Source organism: Choloepus didactylus, assembly GCF_015220235.1.
Source record: "Choloepus didactylus isolate mChoDid1 chromosome 11 unlocalized genomic scaffold, mChoDid1.pri SUPER_11_unloc3, whole genome shotgun sequence".
Taxonomy (NCBI): Eukaryota; Metazoa; Chordata; class Mammalia; order Pilosa; family Megalonychidae; genus Choloepus; species Choloepus didactylus.
The window spans coordinates 2194696-2207048 of NW_023637580.1; the positions used below are offsets into that span (position 1 = coordinate 2194696).

Below are 12353 nucleotides of genomic sequence, written 5' to 3' on the forward strand. Positions count from 1 at the left end.
TCTTAACCTTAACCTTATCCCTAAACTTAACCCTAACCCTAACCCTAACCCTTTCCTGAAGGCTGGCTGTGGGTATGCAAAACTGGGCATGGAAAGGGCTAACCCTAACCCTAACCACAACCCTAACTGTGGCAGGATAACAGGAGAAGTTTCAGGAGAGGTTTCATTCTTGGAAGCTTGTGGGGTTGGGGTTGGGGCGGCATCCAGCAGGGATCTAGCTAGATCAAGGTGGGTAGTGTTGTGGGTGCTCTTTTCCTTGTGGGAGGCAGGGGTGGGGGTTGGGGTGGCAGTGCAGAAGGTGGCACCTTCTCGGGGCCTGCCCGCTCTGCCCTTGTGCTCACAGAATGTTTCCACTGCTGCACCAAGGGCACAAATCTTGTCATTCAGCAGGATTGGAATTCCTGGAGAATCGCCTTCATGAAAAGCTGGAAATAATTTCTTTATATTCCATCTCTTGGTTTTCTGTTTTGTTGTGTTTCAGAGGAACGTCAAGAAACCATGAACAACTTCAGTAATGAAGAGTTTGCATTTCCTTGATGGAGACTTTACTGTCAAGAACATTCTGGATCAAAAAATTAATGAAGTATCTTCTTCTGACCATAAAGGTACCATCTATGTTTCAGAACTTGGAGACATTCTAAAGAAATACCTAATATGGTTAAAAGCTCTTCCTTGTGTCACTCCCTTCTATGCCTTCAAATGTAATGACAGCAGAGCCATAGTGATGACCCTGGTTGCCATTGGGACAGAATTTGACTGTATTATTGCAAGATTGAAATACGGTTGGTGCAGAGCCTCAGGGTACCTCCTGAGAGGATAATCTATGCAAACCCTTGTAATCAAGTGTCCATAATTAAGTATGTGGCCAAAAATGGAGTTGAGATGATGATGTTTTACAGCGAGGTCGAGTTGATGAAATTGGCCAGGTCACATCCAAAGGCAAGGTTGATTTTGCATACTGCCACTGATGAAACCAAAGCAGTCTGTTGCCTCAGTGTTAAATTTGGAGCCACACTCAAATCCAGCAGGTTTCTTTTGGAATGCACTAAAAAGCTGGATATTGATGTCATTGGTGTCAGCTTCCATGTTGGAAGAAGCTGTACTGATCCTGAAACCTTCTTGCAGGCAATCTCAGATGCCTGCTGTGTCTTTTACATGGGAGTCAAAGTTGGTTTCAGCATGTATCTGCTTGATATTGGTGGTGGCTCTCCTGGATCTGAGGATGGGAACTTTAAATTTGAAGAGATCACCAGTGTAATCAATCCAGCATTAGACAAGTATTTTCCATCAGACTTTGAAGTGAAAATCACAGCTGAGCCAGACAGATATTATGTTGCATCAGCTTTCACTCTTGCAATGAATGTCATTGCCAAAAAAAACTTGTATTAAAGGAACAGACAGGCTCTGGTGATGAATATGAATCCAGTGTACAAACCTTTATGTATTATGTGAGTGATGGAGTATATGGGTCATTTAATTGCATCCTCTATGATCATGTACACATAAAACCTCTTTTGAAAGAGTCCCAAATGAGATGAGAAATACTATTCATCAAGCATATGGGGATTGACTTGCGATGGCCTGGATCAAATAGTGGAGTGCTCTGACCTGCTAGAAATGCATATGAGTGGCTGGATGCTGTTTAAGAACATGGACTGCTTCTACTTTCAACAGCTTCCAGAGGCCCACGATCCACCATGTGATGTCTCGGCTGACATGGCAACTCATGCAGTGAATCAAGAACCATGATTACCATCCAAATTAGAGGAACAGGATATCAGCATCCTGCCTGTGTCTTGTGCTTGGGAAAGTGGAATGAAATGTCACCTGGCAACTTGTTCTTCAGCTAGTATTGATGTGTAAATGCCATTTTTGTAGCTGTTAACTGTGAGTTTGGCTTCAATTAAGGGATTTGGGGAGACCACCTAACTTAATTACTGTTAGATTTGAAATGTCTTTGTATGAGTGGGATTGGCACAGATGCCAACCTGGAAGACTGGAAGACTAGGAGATAGGGTCAAAATTATCTGTGTTCTTATGGAAACTACTTGATTATTTGTTTTATATGCATTTTTATTCACTTTTAAACATGTTTCTAAAGGGTGCCTCTCAGCTGTTGAGCAAGCATTTGTAGCTTGTATAATGGCAGAATGGGCCAAAATCTCCATGTGGTGACCTTTTTAAAAATAAAGTATATTGAAATGAAAAAAAAAAAAAAAAAGGAAAAGAAAAGAATCACAGAAGGGGCAATGAATTTTCAGAGATGTGCAGGTAAGAAACCAACAAATAGGATAAATTTATAGACCACAATTTCAAAATATCCACTTCTTTCCACACTTGGGAAAACATTAACTTTGCAGTTGTTATTGGCAAAATTCTAATTTCCTTCTAAGGGCCATAGAATAATGGATTTCCTCCAGGCATGGAAATAGAACACACATTTCAAGCATTTTGCATATTTACTTTTTATGTAGAAAATTACATTTAAGCATATTTTTCATTGCCAGCAAAATATCTTTATTCCTAAAGCTGTAGATTAGAGGGTTAAGTGTGGGTGTGAGGATGGTATAGAATATCACCAAGAATTTATCCTGACCTGGAGTGTGGTAGTGTTTAGGTCTCATATATGTGAAAATAAATGGCCCATAGTACATGATGACCACAATCATGTGGAAGGAACAGGTAGAAAATGACTTTTTCCGTGCCTCTGATGATTTCATTTGGAGGACGGTGAGGAGAACTTGGACATAAGAAGCTGATATCATGGAGAAAGGGATCAGCAGGAAGATGATACCACTTACATAAACTCCTCGTTCATAGTGTGATGTGTCTACACAGGACAACTTCAACATGGCTGGGACTTCACAGAAAAAGTGATCAATGGCCGTAGAACCACAGAAGGAGAGATGGAGTACATGAGCTGCATGAACTGTGGAGTTGATGGTCCCAACGAGCCAGGACCCTCCGGCCATGAGAACACTGACATGCTCATTCATGAGAATTGGGTAGCGCAGTGGGTGACAGATGGCTGCATAGCGGTCATAGGACATGGCTGCCAGGAGGAGGCACTCACCACCAAGCAGGGTGAGGGACAGAAATATCTGGAAGCCACAGCCAGCAAATGAGATCGTTTTCCTGCCTGACAGAAAGTCAGCGATCATTTTGGGAACAATGTTGGAAATATGTAAGATGTCCATGAAAGAGAGATGTCTGAGCAGGAAATACATAGGAGTATGGAGATGTATGTCTTTGCAGATAAGCAGGATCAAGACTGTATTTTCTGTTATAGTTATAATAAAAATCAGAAATATAAAGGAAAAGGAGACCAGACTTGTTTGGGAAGAGAATAGTCCCAAGAGGATGAAGTCACTGTTGAAAGTGTGATTCTCATATCCCATCACAAATCTCCCAGTTTACCTAAAAGGAAAAAAATAAGTAAATAAGAGATGAATAGAAAAGGAAGAAAAAGGACTGTAAAACCTGGGCTTATTACATATATCTGTAGAAGTAAATGAGAGCTAGAAATGCATATATCAAAATCAAATCAAAGGAGTATCAACCACCTATGACTTGGGCATGTTTTACAAGATAAGCACTTATTTGTTTAACTAATGGTATTTAGTATGAGTGGGCTGTTGAATCCTTGTAATCTGAAAATGTTAATTACATATTCTTCTCTGCGACTGTTTTGTTAATATATCTTCTTCTCAGTGAAGCCTACCTAGGAACATCCTTAAAATCACAATATTCTACTCCCACCCAGACTATCTCAATCCTCTTTACTCTGCTTGCTTTAGATTTTCATGAATCAATTTTCAATTCCTGGCATATGAAAAAAAATATGGTATGTCTCTTTATTTTTTATTGTCTTTCTCACACATCAGAAATTAAATTTCATGATGGAAGATTTTTGTTTTTTTCACTTCTCTAGATAAGTGCCTAGAAATGTGCCTGGCATGAAGCAGTTGGTCAATAATATTTGTTGAATACATGAATGGTTTGTGGAACTTGATTTCCCCCTGATTTGTTTTCATTTAGATGAAGATGGTAGAAAATGAAAAGTGCTATGTCTAAGACTTTCAAAAATAATAACTAATTAAGTTCTCAACAAATCTTGGTTTAACCTATTTTATAAAATTTGACACATACTTATATTGTAATTTAAAATATGAGTATTTATATAGTCAGAATTAACAATTCATGTTTAACAACACAATTTAGTTTTGCCTGTTTTTTTTTAAATTTATTGACATTAAGTAATAATTTATTAATTTTAAGCATATGGGATCATAGGTGTTAGAAATACTATTTATTACTACTTGCATATTGGTTACTTAAGTATTGACTTTATAATTATCTGTGTATTTTCTGTATGTAAACATATCCCACAATATAAATACATAAGTACACAAATACATACACATGCATACATATGTACACACACATGTATTAATGTTGTAATTTTTTAAAACACCAATTGAGATTTCTAGCTTTCAGTAAATTCTAAGATCATCAAAAACTAACAACAAATACAAAACAATGTTTTTCTATCTTATTAACAAAGTATAAGTTTGAATAAAATGAACTATTATTTCATTTTGGTGATATATTTTACTATTCAAAGTGGAAATTGTCACTGACGGGATGAATGATTTTTTTCTGAATTTTACTTTTGTGAATGAAGTTGGAATTCTTCATTAGAAATCCCATAATCCTATCTTTGCCACCTATATTAACTCTTCTTTGTTATGACTTTAAGAATTTTTAAAGTTTAGCAAATTTATCAGGTTTGTGACTATGTACATGTATTTCTAGGCCCTTGCTACTTTGATTGGATTGACCAAACTACTCAGTAAGATTTGGTGTTCAAGTAAGGGCTGAAATGTTTACCGTGAGCTGGTTGACCACAGTAAATATCCAAGATCAATGAATACTATTGACAACTTAATTTCAGTAGTGTTCATACATATGTGTATCCAAAGTTGTTGGCTTTCCCCTCTCTCCAGAATCATTCTGTTTCCAATTTTTCTTTTTTCACTTTATTTACTATAGTTATTTTTATTCCAAAGTTAAGAATCAGTGTTCAATATCAAGAAGCAGGCACAGTATCTCTTTACTCTGACTCCTAACTGCATAAGAGAGCTCCTTGCCCTTTGTTTGTGCTCATTACACACTTGTTAAAAGAATGATATTCGTATTTTTCTCTATCCTTTCATATGAATATGTTCCCAGGGATACATGAATTCTTCTTTTCCTGTATATCTTATTTTGAGTTACACTTTTCGAGTTTCCATGTTGTCCACACAGTAATAGCTACATTATGTCTTCAGAAATTGGAAGCACTCTATAGTTTAGTTCTTAATTCCATCATCTCACTTCTACCACCTTCTCCCAATTACCACGATGGCACATGAAGTTTCTACAATTCTTTTTTATAACTCTTTGCCAATTCCATGTCTCAGAAATTTGTAAAACAGTCCAAGAATGTGGGAATGACAGTTGAAGTCACATCTGCTATGACATGCTTTTGGATTATGTTGGAAAACTATAGTTGAACTCAGAAAAGTATGCTCTAGTGTGAGCTTGCTAATTCTAAATAAAAAAATGTAGAAAGCATGTTTCACATATTAAGTACCATGTTCCACACATAGGAAACTCTTTCTGAGTGTAAAGTCTCTTTTTCTGACAACTATCTCTGAAAGTATCCCCTGTTTAATTATTCTAAATGTTGGAGAAGAGAAGCAACACACAGTTATAAAACAACCACCTTTTATAAACTTGGAAACTAATCACAGAATATGCTCTTGTAATATGGTCTTATTATATGACCATTATTCGTAAGTGTTTCAGAATATTTTCATCTAAGATTTTTAAAAAATTATAAAGTATATTTTAAGAATGTTTTTTTGTATATATACATAAAATATTTATAACTTGAAAGAAGGAATGATTGAGTACATTCAATTTTGTCCATATAAACTGTCTCAATATAAACTGAGTTTAAATTGGACACTTTCTTTTAGGGCAACAAATAATGTGGTTATCAAGAAAGGAATAAAAATAGAATTGTTGTGAATCATGTAGCTCATTTAATATTAAAAATAAAAATGGAAATAAAAGACCACAGTTATATTTTACACAGATCACACTCGCTTCAAATATTAAGCTCATCAGATTAAAGTTATGCTTGTGCCAGATTGAACACCACATCAAAAAATTCTTCATTCACAAACAAGATATTTGGCTCCTTCAATTAATTAGGCCAATGAATTCAAACATTTTGACAAGTAGCAAATTTATGATTTTGATGGTTGCACTATATTAGACAAAATTTGTTTATTCAAATTAGTTCATTAGACTGTTGTTAACTGGTTACTGTCAAAATTGGGAATTGAATTCTTAATGCTTTTAAGTCATTTCACAGATATAGACAGAGATGGGTCCTAATGTTTCCCCTCCAGGAGACTGAAATCATATCTTACTTCTACTCATTGATTCCAATGCATCAAGAAGTTCATATTTTATGTTTACAAAGATTTTCAAATATGCTATTTATCCATTAATTTTGACAAAACTTGATTCAAAATATATAATTTATTTTCATTTCTGTATTAGGTTTGTCATTGTTCAGATAAAACATTCAGGATATTTCCTTAAATTTGTCATTAATTGGAGGTCCACGATTCTGTAAATTGAAATTATTACACATTCATGCGTCAAAGTACCAATTTAACTTTACATTATTTCTTTAAAGTTTGGAAGATAAAATAAACAAAAGTCAAAAAGGTCAAATCAGTTCTGCCTGAAGAAATATTTGTTTTGAAAATATGAAAATTAGAGGGAAATTGAATTTAATGTGCACATTTATTTTATACTATATTTGAAAGATTTTTTTTGGTACTTTCCTATAAATCTATAATGTCAATTGACTAGTTGATATAATAACTATAAACTCTATCATAAAAACTTGAAATGTCAGACTTACTGGGTTGATGACCAACTGAGTCAAAATAATTGGCTATTACAATGAAATTTCTTTGTAATGGCAGCAGTCCAATAATGAATTATCTATATGAAAATAATAAAATCATTATTTTATTTCAAGCCCTTGATAAGGGATATTGAAATACTGCATGTAGAATAGATGCTACTTAGTTGAGAATTGAGTATGCTCTTGGCTTAAACAATTATGTTCCAAAAATAGAAATATAAGCAATATATTTTGTATTGCTTTAAAAAGAGATTAACAAGGCAGGAATGCAAATACAATCCTGGAAACATATTCCATTTTACCTCAATTTCATCTCTATAAAAAATACCAAACAAACTTAAAATTATGTCTGAAATGAAAATCTATTAAATAGGGAAGATTTTTCTCCATGGGGTCATTTTAAAGATTAAATGAGATACCTTGTATAAATATTAGGTATGAAAATCATAGGCATTTAATTTAATTTAATTTACAGTTATGGCATACATATACTACTACAATTAACAATAAATTTCAAAAACTGAGAAACATTAAATAATACACACACAATACACCAATACACCACTTACACACATATTCTCACATAAACAAACATAGAACAAAACCTGGCACACAGTCAATATTCAATAATAAAACTTTTTTGTTTTTATTACTAATAGGTTAGTATTTCTATTATTACGGTATTACTATTATAATTATTACATATTTAAATATGTAGTTACTCTATTACATACCACAGAGAGAGAGAGAATGATAGAGATGGGGGAAAAGGCAGAGAGACAGAGACACAAAAAAGTCTGAGAGGGAAAAACATTCAGTATCAAATAGTTCATGAAAATAAACAAAGTTCTATTAAAAGAGATTAATCAGAAATATATTTTTTATCAGTTCCTGGTAAATTGTTCCATGCAGCTGCCTGAGGCATGAAAGGACTCAGCATATTGAATGAGAATGTTGGGGATAGGTTTCTCACACATATGCACACACAGGTGTGTGAAAGAACAAAGGATGGCAGATGTGAAGGGAGAGAGCAAATCATGTGATGTATTATGCTCCTTATTCTGAAATCTAGCTGTTCAGTCATTTGATGTTTTAATTAACCATCTTATGTCATTCTGTCTTCTAAGGGCAGTGCATCATACTCCTCAGAATTTTGCAGGGTGACCACACATCTGCCCTGGGATGTCATCACCCCAATTAAGAGGAATCCTGCACTAAGTGTCTCTCAGTGACATCAAATTTATCATTTCAACACTGAACTGAACTGCCCAGGTGACTCCACAATCTCAGTGAATAGTAAAACCATGTACAATTGTTCATGTCAGAAATCAGTGAACCATCTTTGACTTTGTACAACTGTCTCCTTCCAGGTTCAAACTTCCTATGTAGTCTGTCTACATAAATGCATCTCATGAGTTATTCATTCTCTTCTACTGTGGACCATATGGGCCCTGGTGGCTCTGAAGCATCCATTCTTCCCTTCTCTCACTAATGTGCAGAACCAGGACAGTGCCTCTCATAAAACCATATAGTTTCCTTGTAGCTGTGGGTTATGGCTAATTGACTAAATTTTGACATTGACATTAGAACAGTGGTAGAGACTGGAGGCACACATGCTTGTTACCCCCTGCACCCTGCTGCATAGCATATGCACACTGTAATGTGGCCCTGCATTTCATTAAGCCCCAAGTTAGATGACTATTACTGATGGCAGAACCTAAATCTCTCATAAAATGCACATACTAAGGGCAAATGATGAACTTTATTTGTTGTTGTTTTTTTTTTTTTTTTTTTTTTTGAAAAAAAATAACGTGACTACCTTTCTGGAGGAAATTAAAAGCAAGTACTGAGATGATTCTAAAAAGCTGGGTGGGGAGATCTGTTGTGTGGTTGGTAGCTCCTTAATTTGATGCCTGCTGTACCACACAGGGGAACTATGTGGCAACTGAGACAATGGTGTTAGATACAAGATTTAAAAAGTTCAAAATATCAGTAATGGTTTTCTCACCTTCAGCAATGTCCATCAAGAAAGAGATAAAGTCAACCTACAGTTAACCAAGAAGATGAAATATAGTTTTCTTGACAAAATATTTCTCTGCTTGGAGCATAAAATTAAAAGAAAATCACCTTGTGTTTCATAATTAGGAACTTTGCAGGGTTGACAATGACAGCTGTTATGCATGAAGTATGTAGTAGAAGTAGAATGTCAGCCTTACAAGTAGATGAATTCATGCCTGAAAATTTATCAAGAACTTTTTACAAAGAATCAATCTAAATATCTTCTTGCCCAAGGCAATTGTTGCAAATGTCCTCCCCAGAGTCATCTGTGATAATATTGGGAGCAATCAAGTGAAATTTGGATTAGAAACTCTACCTTCCAGGTTTTTGTGGCTGAGTCATATGCTAATTTGTGAAGGATAAGTACTGCTGAAGAACACCGATACTTGGTCAATACCACTGTGAATTTCAGAATTTTAAATAATTCCCTAGACCACTGAATCTGTGTTAGCAGGAATTAGAATACACATTCAGTTCCTATTACTATTCATGCAGGTAAACAGGATTATGGGCAGAAAGGAAATGCACAAAGGGAAGTCTCAAGATCAAATGAGCACATGGACATAGGGAATTCCATTGGAAGGTAAAACAAAGGACTGAAAACACATTCTATCATATAACTCAGCTTAGCAGAAAACATTCTTGTTTTACCTCAGTCAAAGGTCTTTGGATAATTGTTTTACAAATGCAGAAAATTTCAGCTGTATGTTTAATAGTCTAGTTAGCTGCTTTGTGGCATTTAGATTACTTCTCAGATTTTTTTAGCCAAATTCATGTAAACAATATCATAGAGCCTCTAATTTTTCTATATTCAGATATATTTTCTAAAGCAGAAGTAAAATTATGTATCAATATTTATTATTAAGTTTATATTACTTTCACACTACTTTTAATAATTTTAAAATGGGGTTTCATTCATATAACTGAACTGCCATTATTAATTTCTTGCTTCAATGCCTTCATTCTTGAAAATGTTAATATTTAAAAGGCATTTAATGATTTTCAAACTTCTGGTTCACTTTAGAAGTCTGTATATATAGAATTATTTGAAATTTTAATATATTTTGTTATAAAAATTCATTGTAGTAATATATTAATAAATAATAACTCATCACAGTGTTCAAATTAGTTGATCTGGGAAATGAAAAGGCAGAGGATCAGTCTGTGGTAAGTGTTTTCCATCCATAACATTTCTTTTAGATTATAGATTTGTGGGGCTTTCATTCCAGTCTATTTTCTTCAAAATGCTTGGCATTCACTTTTATAAGATAGAAATTGAAAGTATTGTAATATTTCAATGATAACTCTAGTAGTTTCCTGCCTCTAATTTTTCCCATATGAAAACATTTTTCCTTGTTCCAGATCATTTTTTCTGGAACACATTTCAGATTATCTAGTCTCTACTGAGTTATATTTCTTAGATTTTTAAACAAATTCCATAAAATCTCCCAACATTTACTTCTCATGTTCCAGTGAAAATGAACTATCTATATTTATATAACTTCATATTTCTTGCACCTTTGCCTTAACTCCACATCTTTCTTCCCCATGATATCTAAAGGCTTAAAATCCTCCATTTTCCAATATTTACCTGTAAGATTCACCCTCCGTGGAGCCATTCTTGCTCTTTTTAGGGCACAGAACACTTTCTCTAAGATCCTGGTACCTCAACCAGGGCATCATGTTTAATCTTGCATTTAATGGATCATTTTTTCAATTTACTTTACCACTCCCAGTAAAGTATTTCACAGAAAGATGTACCCTAGTCCACCCTGACTTAAACTCTGCATCCCTACAAGAACTGGCACTATTGTCCTAAAAACCTCATCTCTCACCACTATTGCTTTGACCAGTTACACACCAAGGAGGACATTCATTCCATTTCCTTTTACATCTAACACACTAGGCTCACTGGCACCTCAGAAACCTCAAACAACACGGTGGTCCTCCATGTGCCTGCTTTTGTTTTTCCTGCAATTCATCTGCTGCAAATTCACTACCCCAAAGGGACTGGTACTGTTAGGTAATGCTGCATCAGGCATTTTCTCTTCAAATTTATTGGAGTTTTTCAGGGAGAAGGGGTGGGAATGGTTGGAAGCTTCAAGGCAAAGAGGGGAGATAACTACCTACCTTGAGGTCCTGTGCAATGTGACTTGCGGAGGGAAAAGCACCACAATTTCAAAGGGCAATAGGGGAGGCATTTCCCACAGGGAATAGCCAGAGGAGGAAGTAAAGGGAATATAGGAAAATAGTTGATTTGAAATGACTTGGATAGGGGACCCCAAAAGACAGAACAGGCATTCCTTGGGGTACAATAAATGCTTCTGGGAGTCACCTGGAAGGAGGGAGTTGGAGCCTGCTTTAGCCAACATTTGTTTGGAATTATTTTACTTAGAATAAGAATGTGCATTTGTCAAAATAAAGTGACTTCAGTGCCTCTTCTCCTTCATTCTTTCACTTAGATAGTTTATTTCTACTCATCAGAGCATGATTGGATATTGCCTGTTATGAGATCTTTGATGGAAGTTCTACCTGGGCAGAGTAGTTGGATGGTATTTTTTGCAGCTGTGCTGCCAGTGGGAAGATTGTCACCAGGTGTTTCAGGACTCAAATAATGAATGCTACTTACTCTGCAGCTGCCTATTACAGAGAGACAGATAAAAGGGGACTGACTTTATCAAGTGATTCTGCTTCTATTTTTGATACATTTATGAATCAATATAACTGATCACCAAACAAATTTAACTTGTAAGCTTATTATAATATGATATTCCTTAAAATTAATTTTTATATGTAATTACTATGAAGCAAAACTTTGTTGTTCATTTTTAAATGTTAGGGAATATTTTAACATCTTGCTTTCATTATATCATTCAGTCTTTCAAACACCTGTATGAGGCCCAGAGAGACTAGATAAAATTCCCAAGATCTTCCCATTAAACAAAGCCTCAAATTCAGAGATACAGGTGTCAGAACCACAATCAAAGCATATACAAATTTTCCCCATGCTGTTTTTTTAGGAAGAGGATGGCTATTTCTCAATGAGTATCAGGTTGGGTCCAGACCTATGATTACAACTGGTCTTCATCAGTACAATCATTTGGGAGTCAGCTTGTTTCCTTCCTCTGCGATCCTATGTGATTTCATTGGAACTGCAATGATGCAATATACAACATTATGTTGGGTGGAATTTAGTCTTCTCATCTAATAACTTATCTTGTAAATTGAGATCTGCCTTTATGTTAATGTTAAAAATTTTCCATGAAATACCTTAAGTGGACTTGTGCATAGATGAGTCCATGCA

At 35.0% G+C, this 12353-nt stretch overlaps 1 protein-coding gene and 1 pseudogene across 1 annotated transcript; one reads left to right on the top strand and one right to left on the bottom strand.

The window, feature by feature from the left end:
- Nucleotides 1-498: 498 nt before the first annotated feature.
- Nucleotides 499-1863, top strand: LOC119524647 (annotated as a pseudogene).
- Nucleotides 1864-2459: 596 nt separating this feature from the next.
- LOC119524617 (olfactory receptor 2AJ1-like) lies at nucleotides 2460-3398 on the bottom strand. The gene has a single exon (XM_037823332.1). It carries the CDS (start codon nucleotides 3396-3398, stop codon nucleotides 2460-2462), a length of 939 nt encoding a protein of 312 aa, XP_037679260.1.
- Between the last annotated feature and the right edge of the window lie 8955 nt (nucleotides 3399-12353).

Coding starts and splice junctions, on each gene's coding strand:
- LOC119524617 (XM_037823332.1), bottom strand. CDS start 3,398: ATGGGATATGAGAATCACACTTTCAACAGTGACTTCATCCTCTTGGGA.